The sequence below is a fragment of the Arvicola amphibius genome, chromosome 12 (assembly GCF_903992535.2).
Source record: "Arvicola amphibius chromosome 12, mArvAmp1.2, whole genome shotgun sequence".
Lineage (NCBI taxonomy): Eukaryota > Metazoa > Chordata > Mammalia > Rodentia > Cricetidae > Arvicola > Arvicola amphibius.
Window position 1 is genome coordinate 17,754,809 of NC_052058.2, and position 17,272 is coordinate 17,772,080.

At 41.8% G+C, this 17,272-nt stretch overlaps 1 protein-coding gene across 1 annotated transcript in view; it reads right to left on the reverse strand.

Moving 5' to 3' along the window:
• Sdccag8 (SHH signaling and ciliogenesis regulator SDCCAG8) overlaps positions 1-17,272 on the reverse strand; it is a 194,145-nt gene that overhangs the window by 127,513 nt on the left and 49,360 nt on the right. Inside the window, exons 11-12 of the mRNA XM_038348697.1 lie at positions 11,578-11,712; positions 7,837-7,953 (exon numbers count right to left, since the gene is read on the reverse strand). Of these exons, the coding sequence (XP_038204625.1) occupies positions 7,837-7,953; positions 11,578-11,712 (252 nt within the window). The remainder of the gene's footprint in view (positions 1-7,836; positions 7,954-11,577; positions 11,713-17,272) is intronic.

Sequence of the window (17,272 nt, forward strand, 5' to 3'; positions counted from 1 at the left end):
TTACACTGTTACTATAAAAAAGGAAACGACTTCAGGAAGCTCGGTCCATGGCCCGTTCTAACAGTCTATTCCAATCTCCTTACTCTCAGGAAAGCTGCCCTGCCCATCGCTGTAATCGAACTGCCGTGGTCCTGAATTTCCATGTTAAACATCAAGATCAGATCCTCAGAAAAATCAAGATCCTAATGCAGGGTTTCGGGCTTTCCTACACAATAAGGTACAGTTCTCCAACCTTCCTCTAATGTTGGTATTTCTCAGGTCTTAACTAGGTGTGACTTTTAGGCGCTGCCATGTTCCTTTGGTCTCTTTGCAAAGCTTCACCAAACAGACAGACAGATTTCCCCCTGCCATCTAATGAACGCATCTTGAAGAGTGACACACTCCACACACTGGTTCGGTTCTAAAGTGCCGACTCATAGTCAAACAGAGGTGAGCAATTTTTAAAGCCTTTTTAATTTTTTTGTTCGATTTTTCCAAGCAGAATTTTCTGATGTTTTTATTTTGTGTATGCGACCATACTCTTAAGTATTTACTTTGATTACTCCACAAAGATACTTGTAACACTAAATGTTTCCTGCTCAGTGGTAAGTAGCACTCTAAAGTTCTACCGTATGCAGTACCGCTAAGAAGAGCTACATCTGCTTTCTTACTGCTGAAAAATAAAATGTACACTAACCTAGAAATTAAACTGTAAACAACAATGCTGTGTTATTGTACTTTCTTCCGAGCCACATGCCATTATTAAGTTGCGAGTCACTAATAAGATGTGGACAGCCATGTTCTCACCTGGCAATGCTATCCGATGACAGAGAGCAGAGATGAGGCATGTGCACTGTTCTGTGCAGTATTCTAAAACTCGATAGTTATAAGCTAAGGCTGATGTTCTCCAGTAAGGCATTCTAGTAATGGAAAAGAACCCCCAACCTGGAGGAGGGCTAGCCAACTCTTCCTATAAAGTGATAGAAAAGAACCCCCAGCTCGGAGAAAGGAAAGCAAATTCTTCCTATAAAGCTTAGATAATAATGAAAATATTTGGGCTAAAAGGTCTCTGCCACACAATCTCAGCTTTTTTTTTTCCAAAAATATTTTTATTATTTTTAAGTATGTGTATGTAGGTGGATGCATGTGCATGTGACTGTAAGTTCCAGCAGAGGCCGAGGGGTTGGACACCCTGGAGCTGGAGTTATAGGAGGTTGTGAGCTGCCATGTGGGTGCTGGGAAATTAACACAGGCCCTCTGTAGGAGGAGCAAAGGATCCTAATACCAAGCCCTACTCAGCTCTGCTCTTTACCAGGGAAGAAGAGCAACATGGGGGTAATGTTCCTGTGTTTTCATAAAATGTCACATGTAAAAACAGGCAGTGAGCAGGCCTAGCAGGAGTCTCAGATGGCTGACTGACACAGGGAGCAGAGGCATCAGGTGGACACGGGCCCTGCACCATTACTGCAAAGTGTGGGAGTGCATGGCACGCACTCGACACAGTCTCACGGCGCTGTTTGAGAATTCCTTGCAGCTAGGTGAGATTCTGAGTTCAGAACAGTCTGGATGGCATAACATGCCAAGTTCCAGCCTAGCCTTGGCTACATGGTGAGACCTTGTCTCACAAAATCAAAAGTACAAAACTTATGGCCTCGCAATCAATGTTCCACAATTTTTAGTGACTTCTATTTGAGGATTTGTAGATTGTCCACAGTCTGATGGACCAATGGAACATCAGTTTGTCTTTGTGGTTGTTCTGTTGTCACTGCAACCCTGGAACAGTTCTCAGAGAGGTCTCTCCTCCCGTTTCTGTCTTGTGCCAGCCTAACTACTGCTGGGATTCCCACCAGGATGGAACCAGGTTCAGTAAGTGGGGAAAACTTGTGGTCTAAAGTTGTCTTTGCCCCTAGTAGGAGCCTAGATGTGAATGCTGGCTGCTGGGGTGTGTGTCTACACATGTACATGTCAGGACTGGACATAGAAGTGACCATCCATGCTCTAGGCTTCAGTGTAAAGCCTTCTGATCCTGGATCAGGAACAAATACAGATCCTCGGGGTGGAGGGGAGGCTATAGTCTCTTTGGGACACATACCTGTCCCCTTTAGAATACTGGAGACTGACTCCCACACTACCTGATGGGGCACAGTGCCTGGAAGAAAAAAAAACAGAGATGCTTGGGGGAGATGAGTCAGTGAGGAAAGTTCTTGCCATGCACGATGAGGACTTGAATTTGATATCCAGAACCCAGAAAAATGCCATCCAGGGTGATCATTTGTTTGTTTTGAAGTTTAAAGCTTGATTTTTTTATTTCTGGTACCACTCTAGCAATTTGCAAGGCAATATACTTGATGTAACAAGGAAAAGTAGAAAGAAAAAAAAGACAAAGCTACATCAGATAAAGACTCAGAAATACACATCGAATCGACACTGCCTGCATTGATAAACAGCGCAGGTCTTGTGAACTGTGCTGTAACAGCCCTGAAGAAGAGGGTTTCCTGTTTGACTGGAGTGACGTTTCTGACCAAGGACCACTGTTGCTTCTGTGGCTGATTTTTACATTCCTCCAAAACTGTCTTAGAGTAAACTTCTGCTTCCCTGACAACTTACCTGATGTGAGATTCCCCTCTGTATGCTATTAATATGCATTATTACCATTGGTTAATAAAGAAGCCGCTTTTGGCCAATGGCTTAACAGAGTAAAGCCAGGTGGAAAATCTAAACAGAGATGTACAGAGAGAGCAGGCAGAGTCAGAGAGAAGCCATGTAGCCGCTGCAGGACACAGACGCCGGATGCCGAACAGAACCTTACCAGTAGGCCACAACCACGTGGCTATACACAGATTAATAGAAATTGGTTAATTTAAGATATAAGAGCTAGCCAATAAAAAGTGTGAGCTAATAGGTCAAACAGTGTTATAATAATATAGTTTCTGTGTGATTATTTTGGGTTTGGGTGGCCAGGAAATGAGTGAGCGAGTGGCCTCCAGCTACACTTACCATTCTTTCTCTAAGAACTGGAACCCTTTTCTGCCGTTTGCTGATGCTTCTGCTACCAGGCTCACAGTCATCATCACTATAGGGAGTACCTGAGTGTCCTCCACCAAAACTGCCCTCCTTCATGGATCCATATTTTGATTGCTGTTGCCCAGCTTAATTATACTTCCCACCACCATAGCTACCTCTACCAGACTGTCCTCATCCATCACGACAGCCACCACACCCTCCTCCTCCACTACTGTATCCACCACTGGGGTCTCTATATCCTGGTACACCATCACCATAGTCTTCTCTGTTACTATAACCAGGACCACTACCACAGCTGCCATCATCACCTCTAAATGCACTGTATCAACCTCCATAACCACCTCTGCCATCACAGCCTCCTCTTCCACCAAAGGTTCTACCAAAACCAAAATTACCTCTACCATGTCTCATTTCCTCCACAGGTGTCAGATCCACCTCCCTGTACACTCTGTGATCAGTGGACTGCATTTTTTATAAAGATGAAATGGCCTTTTTCACTTCACAATTATGCACTTGACAGTTGGCATTTCTGAACAATTTCATCAACTTTGTCATGATCATCAAAAATTAAAAGCAAATCTCTTTGTTCCCCACTCTGCTTGACTTCTAGAACTTGGATGGCTTCAATCTCCCATACTTTTCAAAATATTCTCTCAGCTTCTATTCTTCTATATCTTCAACACCAACAAAAAATTTCTTGTTTGTTAAATGGGCTCCAGGCTTTACAGCCTCCTCTTGAAGAATGGCTCTGTAGTTCCAGCACATGCCCACCAACCTTTGGTAGTCCATATACAATTGTTTTACCAACTCTTCAACACAAGAGTAAGTAATAAAACCAAAGCCAATGAAATGTTTTGTTGAGGGCTTCCCATCACCACACAGTCTGAGAAGGTGGCCCACTTCTCAGAACGTTCTCTTAAGCTATCATCTGTAGTTCCAATGCTTAGATCATTGAATAAACAGCTTCCACAACTGCTCTGTTTTCTTTGGGTCATCTCCCCATCTCTACGCCAGCCTCAGCAACAATGCCTGAAGACAAGCTGGAATGACTGAGCAATAGTTTTCCCTTCATTCTGAGGCTTGGATCACCTCTTTCAACTGGAATTCTATATGGGACAGAGAGGAAGACATTGAAGCAGGGCATCTGTAATTCCCCTACTAGTGGAACAGAGACAGGATGATCCCCAGAGCTCACTGGACAGCCAATTAGCATAACTGGTGAACATCAGACCAAAGAAAGACCCTGTCTCAAAGGAGGTGATGGCATTCCCAAGGCTGACAGCTGAGGTTATACTCTAGCTTTCACATGAATGTGTATACACTAAAGAAACACACACACACACCTAAAAACAAAGAAAACTTAGAAGCTGAAGGATCATATATGCACCCTCAGTTATAGAGCACCTATGAGGATCTACATCCATTATGTCAATTCTTGTGCTACATATAGTTCCAAATTAAATAACAAATTTAAAATACCATGATGGGGAGCAGGAAGCAGAGGAGGAAGAAGAGGAGTACAAGAGACTAAAGAATAAATAAAGAAAAGAAAGGCTCCCTATTGCAGCACCTTTAACATCCCGCTTCTCTTTTCTGAACAAAAGGTCCTGTACCTTGACTTGCACTGGCCTGACGAAGGCTAGAGGCTGGAAAGGCGCATCTTTGAGACTCTACTATGTAACTGAAAGTTGACAATTCCCAAATGTACCCCTCATTTCCAGTCAGCTAACCCAGCAATGCCAGGTTAAACACAAGGCTCGAAATGTTGTATCTGCGTTTCAGAGTTTCTGCCCCCTTCTTGAATGCAGTGAAAAGAAATGCCACATGGTAGCCACGTGCTCCCATAGTGTGGCAGGGGATGAAGGTGTAGCTCTGTAGAGGGCGAAGAGATGTTTCAGAAGTAGAGAGCACATGCACAGCCTTCCACAGGAAATTTAATAGACAATAAAGAAAGTTGATTTTTTTTTTTTTTTTTACTCAGCGTTCCTTTCACCTCCTTTAAATGAGGATAGTACCTTAGCATTTGAATAGACAAAGAACACTTGCCTTGCATTTTGGAATAAGCCAACTGCGAAACATTTTTGAGATAAAGAAATGTGAACATTGTCTGAGTGTCACTTGCTACTAATTATTGTTAATATTGCTCAGTGTGATAATATCATAATATGAACATTCCCTTCATGAATATAAAGTATTTGTAGATAAAATAATAAATATAATGTTTGATATCTGTTTTAAAATTTTTCTGCAAAAGGAGAAGAGGTAGAGGAAGCTAAGGAGAAAGAGGAATTTGTACAAGATAAGATGGAAAAAGTATGGCAGTGGAGGTGAAGCTACGAGGAAAATTCTGGGCTGGATGGAACAGAATTGACACAATAATGAATGTACGTACTAGAAGCACGTAAGTTGTTTATAATATTCCGTTTCATATGCCTTCAAATTCCCATGATGGGTGTGTGTACCTGATATTTACCAAAAAACAAACAAAAAACAAACAAAAAACAAAAATCAGGGCACAAACTTCACAATCTCCACACCAAACGCCTTTTGTGTTTCTTATGCAGAAGCACCCCTGAGACCGACAGCGTTCTCTAAGCTGGAGCAATACAAAGGAGCTGATGGGAAGGATAATTCACCCATGGGTCCTGACACAATATAAAAAGAAAAGAAGAAAGTGGGCGGAAGAGACAGCCATTGTCCCTCCTCTAACCTTTCTTTCTAATTATGCCAGAGTCAAGGCTCAGGTCACGAGGAAAATCATTTTGGTGGTCAAGCATTTGCCCTGTTTTGTGTACATCAAAGAGACTCTTGTTCTCACCACATTCCGATCTCAGTTTCCCACCTACTTTCAAAACCCATCAAGTGGCCAGATTAGCTAAACTATGAATAAAATGACTACATTATGGAGAACACCTGTTTGCAAACCAAGAGACAGGCCTCTGGTTCTGATGACTGTATGATACGTAAGGCTTTAAAACTAAATATGCTTGATATCATTGTAGGTATTTCAGATAAATGCGCGCCATGGCCAGCTTTCAAAGCTAAATGTAAATTTCTCTCCTGGGTACAGATGGTGGCCAAGCTAAATAGCTCTTCGGTCTTACAGACAGAAGGTCAGGTCATGGCTGAAAGACCAAAGAACAATTGCTTCTTTGCTGCTCCAAATCAACCAGGGAATGAGAAGCTACGACTTTCTGAAGCTGTCTGTTCAGTGCAAAAAAGTTACAAAGAGTATCTACACGAGCTCCTCGCCGTCTGTCCCAGGAAACACGGAAGCAGGCAAAGTCCCCTGACCCTCCACAGGCTGACTCCTAACCACTGTCCCGCCCCCACCAGAGGCGCATCTCTGTCTACACTGCATCACTAAGAACACTGGGAAACTTAATATTTCAGACATCCGGAAAGAGTGGCAACTTCAGCCTTTAGGAAGAGACAGTGTGCTAAAGACAGACACTGGAGATGCTTTTAAACGGAGCTATCATTTCAAATGACGCTCTCCTCGTTAGTGTACCGTATTTGTCTTTTTATCACTAAAACAGGACGATGGAATTTTAAACATTCCCAAACTCTTTGCTTCTGTGTTCTATTAGTTGAAAATAGTATACTTCTAGAGTGCTGCATAATAACTCAGAAGACATGTAACCTGCTACAGGGTGCGCCAGCACGGCTCTAAACCCCGTGGGCATCAGAAAGAGGAAAGTGTTAGGAGTCCCAGGCTTTCATGCCTGGTGGGAAGCTCTTCCACTTCACTGTCAGGTACGCCCCCAGCTGGATGAAATGAAGCCTGAACACGCTAGTATTAAGATCTCCAAAGTCTGCGTATAGTGAAATCAAAACTACTTGTATTCTGGTTGTCTGGGCTTCATTTTAGCACTAAGGGTTTCAGCCATGATTTGAATTTTTTTTTTGCACCAAACTTCATTAGCACTTTCTTATTTAATCCTTTCCCCAATTGCCTTTATGTCATTTGTCATCAACAGCTGATGGGCTGAAAGGGAAAATATGTTAAAAATATGATAGAAAGCCTTCATTGGAAATATGTTGCAAAATTATCTGGAGCAACTTACTTCTAAATTGTAAGGATATCTCTAAATTATTGATACTGATACCTCAGTCTTATTATTTTAATAGAATACACAATCTGCTTTTCTTGGCTATAAGGAATGCAAACCTTCAATGGCCTATAATGTAACATAAAAATAGAACATCAAAAGTCAATCTGCCATAACTTTCTCTTTAAAAGCCTTCCCCAGAGTCAATTAAAATTGGAGTCTCTACACACTCTCAGCAGAGTTCTAACATAAAACATCTGTTCAAACTGAAATTGAAGCAAGTAGCATTTTCCCTAACATTTCTAATTCCCCTGTATTTAGGCTTCCTGAGCAAACTTATTCATGGCTATCCTAGTTAAAAACTGGTTCCATTCTGCCAGCAATCAATTTGATTGACATATTTACATATCAACTCATCTCATCTTACAAATTTTAAAGTTTTTCATTTAAAATTGGATGCAAGTTGGCATCTTTGAAGAACTTTATGTACGTATATTTTAGGTTCAAACTGTGCATTAGAACATTTTTTAAACTTTTCTAAGTAATAGATACATATCCAAATGTATATTTATGAACTGTCAAATTGGAATTTCATATGCAAGCAGTTGTATTCTCAGCACTTCATGTCAGGCAACTACAAATGAAATTCTTTTAATAGTATAACTGGGTACTTACATTAGTTAGAAACAATACAAAAGAAACAAATAGCCAAGGGATAAAGCCACACCAAGTCCGGAAAACATGTCACTGATATAATAGCTATGCTTGTGTCTTTCCTTACCTCATCTTTAATTTCAAGATCCCTTTGAGATTTGGCTTTGTATTCTCTGTGCTCCTTTTCTGCCTCATCCTTCTCCATTTTCGCTTTATTCAACTGAAAACGCATTTCTCCACACACCTGTTAGAGCGTAAAAACAGATCAATAGCCTCTGGAATCGGCAGAGCAATGCCGACAATTAGATCTTTTGGTGCCCCCTAGAGGACACACAGATAAACTACAGAAAGACTTTTCTAAGAGTATTAAATACAGTGTAAGATTTGAAGGCAATACAAGGAATTACTGAGTTTAGCCTTCCAAATTACGACAATGAAAGGTTAAACCAGTGAGATGGACCAACAGGTAATGATGCCTGCCACCATCTTGAGTTCCTGAGTTCAACCAGGATCCCTTGAAAAGGACAGAACCTACTTCAAGTTGTCTTCTGACGTCCCTGAGTGCCATAGCACAGTGTGGACACACAGGAGCGCGCGCGCACACACACACACACACACACACACACACACACACACACACGCACACACACACACACGCCCCCTTGCGATCAAAAACAAATAATGAATTGCATAATTAAGAAATTGAAGTAAATTTTCAGGATTATTTCATATAAAGTAGTTTAAACAGCCAGGCAGTGATAGTGCGTGCCGCTTTTAATCCCAGCATTTAGGAGGCAGAAGCATGCAAATCTCTGTGAGCTCGAGGCCAGTGTGGTCTATAAAGGAGTTCCTGAGAAGCCCAGTCTCAAAGAAGAAAAAATAAACAAATGAATAAAGGCCCAAAAAAGTCTTTAAATATTATGAACAAAAGACACTAACATCTAAAATTATACTAATACTGGTAATTAAAAGTTAAACTATGTTATTATTTACACATATGGTCAAACATTTTCTCTATAATATAGAATATTTTTATTTGTTTTCTTCACAGACAGGGCTTCTCTGTATATCGATGACTGTCCTGGAACTTACTCTATAGACCAGGCTGGCCTTGAACTCAGAGATCCACCTGCTTCTGCCTCCTGAGTGCTGGGATTAAAGTCGTGCTCCACCACCCGGCTAAAAAATATTTCTTTAAAGACTTCATCAGTTGAGCTTTTAAGGAAAATTATAAGGATTTTTCCTTGCTAATAAGCTCTACTACTGATATTGAGATGTACAGCAACAGAATTTACTGTTAGCAGTACGGATAGCACCAATCTTACTGTCATAGTACACGTTATGACTTAAACACTATAGAGTAAGTCTCAGTAAAAGCCATATATTGGCTTTAAGCACACTCTACAATTATAACTGTATATAAGAGGAAAACATACATTCAAATGAAGTAACTATGATATATTATTAGATAATTAATGCATACAACACCTTGAAAATGTTGCAAAACATTATGTATGCAATTTGGTTTTTTTCCCTCTAATCCAGGTCACTGCACACAGAGAAACATACTTGAGAAATAGAATTATCAGTAAAGCTTAAGGAATGTCGAGCCTTTGCCTAAACTGAGAACCCACGGAAAGCTGGGCTAAATTACAACCCTTTCTGATATTCAAATGCAGTGTTTATGGTCATATGACATCTAATGGTTATTCTTGCCTGTAAATTTTCAATATGACATTTCTTCAAAATTGATGGTTTTAGAAGCTTCAGAAATTAGTTTCATCATTTTTGAGATTAAAATATAGCAAAGTATGAAATCTATATGTCTTCCTTTGCTCAAATAAAAAGCTCTTTAGAAACAATAGGCACTGGAGCAAGACAGAGTGCAATCAGCAGTCAGAAAGTAGAACAATAATGACACACATGTAAGCATACACACACACACACACACACTCTCTCTCTCTCTCTCAATCAATCTTTAGTGCATGGAAGTTGACTTTCCCATTCAAAAAATTATAAACTGCCAGGCGGTGGTGGCGCACGCCTTTAATCCCAGCACCCGGGAGGCAGAGGCAGGCGGATCTCTGTGAGTTCGAGACCAGCCTGGTCTACAAGAGCTAGTTCCAGGACAGGCTCCAAAAGCCACAGAGAAACCCTGTCTCGAAAAACAAAAAAAAAAAAAAAAAAAAAAAAAAAAAAAAAAAACAAAAAAAAAAAAAAAAAATTATAAACTGAGCTCCCAGCTCAGGTGTTGTGGTGGTGCACACCTTTAAACCCTGCACGTGGAGGCAGAAGCAGGCGGATCTCTGTGAGTCTGAGGCCAGCCTGGTCTACAGAGTGAGTTCCAGGACAACCAAGGCAGTTACACAGAGAAACCCTATCTCAACACACACTCCTAGAAAAAAATGAAAAAAAAAATTCTAAACTGAAAATACTACATAAAGTTGAAGAGTTACATAAAAATTTCTCCCCCATTCCAAACCGTTTGGCTTAAGTAGGTCGACGAGTTAAGTGGAAAAACTCTCAAATTTCTCACATCAGAAAATCAGTTCCTCAAGTGCGATAGCAGTGACGCTGATCTACGTGTCGGAGTCGCGGCCTCTAACGGCTCGCTTTGTTCTTCAATTTTACCTCTCACTTTCTTAGTCCTCATTGTTTACTTTATTCATCCTCAACACCCGAACTTCTAAGATGAGTCGAGGCATTATACTGAGCCGGAATTACCATCTCAGGCTTGGAAACTATTCCAAACTCATTTAGTCTAATACGTCACTCTCTGGTGTTTGAGTCCTTGTGGACAGCTGTAGGGCCGAGAGCTCATTCGTTTCTTCACGATGCTTCATCAAAGGTGTCTCCTGCAATGACCCACAAACCAGTGCCACGGATTTCTCCTGCAAACCCATTCCAATGCCCATTCCTCCACAGACCCCACTTCCACCCCAGTCTCCAGACAGACACAGAAGGTATGCTAGCAAGCAGGAGCTTCTTAAATTCCTATGTCAGCAAGCATGACTTTAAGGAATTGGAGAATTAGACCATGAAAAGAGAAATAGCTCTTTTGTATATGTACAAATTAATGTATATGCTAAAATATTTCTGATTAATTATAAAGTAACAATGAAATAAAATGTATCAAAACTTAAGAATATAGGTTATAAAATTATAAAATTATCTGTGAATTTAGTGGTAAAGAAGGAATTGATTCATTTTTATAATTACGTATGCCAATATTCGGTTTACTACTAGTCAAGTGACTTACGTGAAACCCAGATAAACTAGCATTCTTAAGTCAGTTAAAACCATTATACTTATAATGCTGCAGTATTTTAATATATAGCCTAAGCATGAATAAAATAAGAATTTATGCTAAATCTAAGATTTAACTAGGAGTTTAATCTAAACTCTTGGTTTTAAAAGCAGATCTGAAAAAGAAATGAGAGGAAGAAATTTTTATATCATGCACCCCTTTCGGGATGTCTTAAATAGTTATTGGGAAGACCAGCCTCGCGCTGTCTGCAGAAAAACAACCACTCCTAGTTAACTTAGGGAGTCCACAATTAAGGCACTACAACTCCCAATAACAAAACTTTTCTATTCAAACTTCTTTCTGACCACACCAGGAGCTTTGGATATTAAGGGAAATGGTTTCAGAGTAGACAAGATGCCTCAGACAGTATCTGAACAAGAGGAAGACCCCACAGCGGAGAGAAAACTGACTCTGACTTCTACAGGAATACCATGGCCATGGCATGTGTGTGCCCACCCACACGCACGCATAAACACACACACACACTAAATAAATCTAAACAAGAGTATTTTCAAAGAAAATATGTACTTAAGCAATTAATAAACCAGGTCTCGCTCAGACCTTTGAGACATCCGCTTCCTGAGAAGCAAGCCGGCTCTGAACGTCCTCCAGTTGGCTGACAGCTGAAACCTTCTCCCTAGTCACCGTTTCCACCTGGGCCTCCAGCTTGGCAATATTCTGAGACAGGATCAGTATCTGTGAGGACACAAACATTCAGCCATGGCAATTGAAGAGTATTAAAAAGTCATTTCAACAGTCCAGTGTCCGCGCCGCTCCTGGGCTCCTGGGCTCCGCTATTTCTCTGTGGCCTGGATATGCCCACTTCTCTTCTTCCTCAGCTCACCTCATCACCTCAAATGCCTACCTCACTCCTGCACTCTAACTTATCGGGAAAAGGTGTAAGACGATAAAGTCCAAAGGCTGTTGAAACCCTAGACAGCAGATATGACAGGCTATGACACAGGCTGCGATGGGGACATTTCAAAGGGGGAATGGGGGGGACCAGGCAACTCTTAGGTCCCTTCTCACATGGCCTTTAAACATTAGGAAAGGTAATTTAAAGAGAGGAGATGGACACAGAGAGAGGAGATCCCCCCCAAATCAACACAGGGTTCTCGGCTGCCCTCTCTCGCAAGCCCCACTTATCCTCCCATTATTTATTATTCCTCAGTCCTGTCAAGACCCAGATGTGCAATTATCTCCTGTCTTCCAGGAAGCCCTCCTCGATGTCCCGTTCCCAGCACAGGTGACGTTCACGGCCCCGCTAATCAGCTACTGTGCGCACTTGTGCCCGCTCTCTGTCCCTGCTTCCCATCTCGCTGTCACTGCCCCTGCCATCCTAACTGCTTAATACTCTGAGAGTTACACTGGCATGTAATTCCGCAGCAAGGTCAGCGTATGCCACCTCACCCCGCTCTGCCTCTGTATACTGCTGCCGTGGTACCTAATTACACCGTTCCATTGTTTTCACCTGTCCCTTTGGTTTTGGTTTTTTGGGTTTTGTACTAGAAGTTCCTCAAGGTCATGTTCATTAAAAGGTATCAAATGCTCCATAAGTATATGGATGAATAGTTAGGATGAATGCTTTTCTGAGGGCGTCTGTAGGCAGTATCAGGTCTTACTCATCTCTCCTCAGGACCAAAAATGCTTTCTAGTCCTTAGACTTTGTGGTTGTGCTCTGTTTCGATTCCAACTTTTCTGTTCTAACCTCTTAGTTTAAGTGACACATCTAAAAATGAAGAAATGCTACCCTAACCCAGAACAAAGCATATGGGGATATCTACTTCATCTGCTAGAAAAACAATGCTACTTGAATTCTACTTCAGTCCCTGACGTGGAGACATTGTTCTATAATTGAAATAAATAACTAAAATTTTGTCATACATATAAGCCTATAAGAGGCAGGAGAGATGGCTCAGTGGTTAAGAGCACTGGCTGCTCTTCCAGAGGTCCTGAGTTCAATTCCCAGCACCCACATGGAAGTTCTTATCTGTCTGTCACTCCATTTTCTGGGTTACTGTGACACCTTCACACGAACATACACGCAGGCAAAATATCAATAAGTATCATAAAATAAAATACCCAAAAAACCAAAACCAAATAAGCCTAATTAAAGCATTGGTTCATAAATGCAGAAACAAAAGGCCAGCGGAACAAGAGACAGGAATGGGGATGGGACGATGAATATGATGAGAATATATTACATATGCATGCATGAAAACATCCTGATGAAACCACTGTTATACATAGTTAATATATGGCAATAAAAACTCTCTTAAGATATCAATATTGAACCATAGTTTTGGTAAGTGAAGAGCATCACAGCAATAAACTGAGGTCAGGTGTCTGCATTTGATTACATAAGTAGCATACTTGACGCACATGCAAACTATGAGCCCTGTAGATTCTTTGTAATTTCGAATGACCGACAATTGACTTTTCTAAAATCACGAAGAACTGAATACTTGGCTTAGTTATTTTCATGTCCCAAACATTAAAAGATTGTACAAAAACTTAATTTGGACGTAGCTTTGCTAATAGCAAACTGCAAAGTACCTTTGTACATATTACAATCTGAACCAATAATTAAATGTCAAAGGAAATAACAGAGCAAATCAAGTATCAATTTAATTTCCGTAATTTAAGAACTCAAATTCACGATGATCCATATCATAAACTTGTAATTATAGGTCTTCTGGAACCACACAACAGCAGTGAATTTTAGTGACGCCATTAAAACTAATATATTATGTATTTATGTGGAGATAAATCTGACTGTTAAACATATTAAGGATGCTCTGTGTTTCAAGTAAATCTGCAGATATTTATTTTGCTAATTGTAAGTTCTGTCCATTTCTATTACAAGGCATACATCAAATCCCTCCTTTCCGTGGGACTCCCGCCCTCTACCACCCATCATTTAGGTCCTCTGCCCACTACCTGTCTGCTGCCTCCTGTCACCCACTTCCTGAGGCTTCCCCTCCTGTTGTCACACCTTCTTCTCCCCCACGCCCACCATCTGGAAGTCAGCATTACACTGCAGGAAATTCTCCATCCACATCTGTTGCAGGGCCAGAAGCAACACAGACAGCTGCAACACGGCTGGATGTCCAAGGCTCTGACATCAGGTAAGTTCTTTAAACTTTGACAGGGGCAAGGAAGAGACAAGGACACCTAGGTTGGGAAAGCTTGATAGAGATTTCTGCAAAGCGGTTTCCAGTATATCAAATATTGCATGAAGTGGTAGAAGAGATACAAAAAATTAAGGATTCAGACAATGGGCTATTGTCAAGGGAACCACCTAAGAAAATGTGTGGGCTGGGGGGTGATCAAATAAGCATATGACGAGTGATGGACTGGACTAACAAGCCAGAGGGGCTCAGCACAAACAAGGCCCATTACTGGAAGCAAGAGACAAACTCACAGCAGGTGATATTCATGGGGAAAGATGCAGCCATGGGCAGGTAGGCAGAGACACCTGTCCTCCTAGATTTCCCACACAAATGGGGTGGGGAGGAGATGACCACGACTACCCACTGCTGGGAAACCAGGAGCACCTGTCTGTGCAGTAACTTTGCCAACCTAATATTTACAGTAATGATTAATTTGTGACTTTCCCTATTAGATTGCATTCCAAAGCTTGGTCCTGTGTGTGCATGCGTGTTGTATATGTGTGTACTTGTGTGCACTGTACATGTGTGTATGTAAATACACAAGTACACATTCATGCTGGGGTCAGAGGTCAGCCCCGGTGTCTCCTTCATTCACTACATACTTTAGTTTTTGAGGCAGAATCTCTCACGGAACCTGAACTTACAGATTCTGCTCCACAGGCTGGCCACCAAGCCCCAGGGATCCTTTTGTCCCCAACTCCCCAGCACTGAGTTTGAAGCACACACAGCCACATCCAGCTTTGTTATGTGGGTGCTAGGGATCGGGGATCCAAACAATCCTCACGCTCCTGCAGTGAGTGCTTCACCAACTAAGCCAGCTCCCCAGCCCCAGGAAGCAGGTTTGAAAAGGAAAATGTTTTCTTTCTGATACCACAGCTACAGTTGGATCAACTGGCAACCCCTCCTATGCATCTATGAACACACTTATATATACAAGGTTCATACTATTTAAAAATATGAGGAAATTTCTTTCTCGTTTTGTTTCAATAACTACCTCATTCAACATTTTGCATTGGTAAGTTTCTATCCTAGGCATGAATTTCAAATCTGCTTGTGGAACTGTCAAGGGTCTAGAACAAAAGAGCAAAACTGCAAGGTCTTTTGCAGAAGTGGGGAGGAGATGGGGAGGCAAGGACACGGTAAGGAGAGACAGATGCATGTTTGCTAGCTCTTAGCGCACATGGACACTCGTAAGATTGTGGAACCTGTGTCTGAGGCATCTTCATTACAACTGCTGAAGCCAATTATACAGAAACTTCAGCGATATGGGAAACTAGGTACTTTCCCAGTGTTGCACACGTCTGTGCACTTCAGTCCCTTTAGAGGAAGAACTGTATCAGATTTGGATTAATGGAAATTGGATTGCTTGGATTAATTTTCAGTTCCCCTGAAATGAGATTAAGAAAACTAAGCTACTTGCCAAGTTCATTCAAGAGAATACATAAAAGGTACAGCTATAGTTTGTATTCTCTGTCTGTACTGACTCACAGGTACAAGAAAGCTGCCCAGCAAACCCACTGCTCATTCCCTAAAATAAAAATGATAATAGGCACAGGCTCAGTTTTATTCAATGTCCACCATAAGACTGGAAATACGAGTTTCAAAGCAAAGCATCATGGCTTTTAATCCCGTCAAGCGCTTAAAGCAGTCATCACTCCCACAGATTGGACAAAGTCCCAGAAAGGTAAAACTGGACTTACTCCCACAGCTTCTTCTCTGGAGCCATTCTCCCTGCTGAGACCACCTGGGTGCTAGGACCTGGTGCTTCCTTACTCTTACATCTGTCCTTGTACTCAGGACCCGACCGGAGACCCGATGTGCCAAAGCTTACTCCCCTGTGCCAGTGTGCTCAGGACCCGGCCGGAGACCCGATGTGCCAAAGCTTGCTCCCCTGTGCCAGTGTGCTGCACTTGTGCTTCCGCCTTCACTCAGGAAGTGCCCAACAGGGAGAGGCCCTGGTACAAACGCACCTGGCATACCACCAAGCACAATCCGTTGCTCTTTTTCCCCTCTTTTTTGAAATTCTCATCCAAGTGTTTTAATATTGTGAGGCTGAGAAAAGTGTTTCCACTAAACAACCGCCTTCCCAAATAAACATACCCTAGTTGTGAGCAATAGCTCTCTCTGTGTGTTAGGGAACATTATTTTAAGGTGTGTGAACTTTGTTTATGCTGCATTTGTTTAACTCTGTGAAGCTGTGAATCTTTGCTTGTCTAAAACACCTGATGGTTCCAAAAAAGAGCGGAATGGCCAGTAGTGAGGCGGGAGCAGGGACAGCTGGGGCTGGCGGGCAGAGAGCATAAGTAAAAGGAGAAACGAGGAGAAGAGGACATCAGAGGCCAGCCATCCAGCAAGCCACGGACAACAGAAGTAAAGAAATGTATACAGAAGTAGAAAAAGAAAAGAGCCCAGAGGCAAAAAATAATCTGGATAATTTAAATTTAAAAAACTGGCAAAAAAAAAAAAAAATAAGCCAAGCTAAGGCCAGGAATAACTAAGAATAAGCTGTATGTGATATATTTGGGAGCTGGGTGGTGGGCCCCTCATAACTTCAAAAGAGTAAAACATCACACAATGTGTGTGTGTGTGTGTGTGATTCTATCCTCTCTCTCTCTCTCTCTCTCTCTCTCCCTCCCTCCCCCCCTTCCCCCCCCCCTCTCTCACGCGCACACACACACACACGATAGCCAATTCAAAGCTACACCTCCCTCCACGCCTTCCTCAGTTGCTAGGATTCTAAATCCTGCCTATTCTTTGGACCTCAGCTAATACCACCTTTGCCCTGTGAACTCCCATGATCACTTGCAGATGGATCAGTTCTGAGCCTCTGCCTTAGTCCTGCCTTTCCAATGCCATGGGGCCCTCTTTCCTTTCCTTGTATGTTATTCATACTTCATTTAAAACTACATATTTGAGCATGTGCTAATGTGCCAACAATGAGGATATTGGTTTATATATGCAGGGACTCACAGAAAGTTAGAGAAGGCAACAATCCCACAAGAATTTGCAATCAACTCAATTATGGGAACCCATAGAGCAGAACCTAGTTTTGCTTTGGGAGAGACTGATGGAGGCTGTTTCAA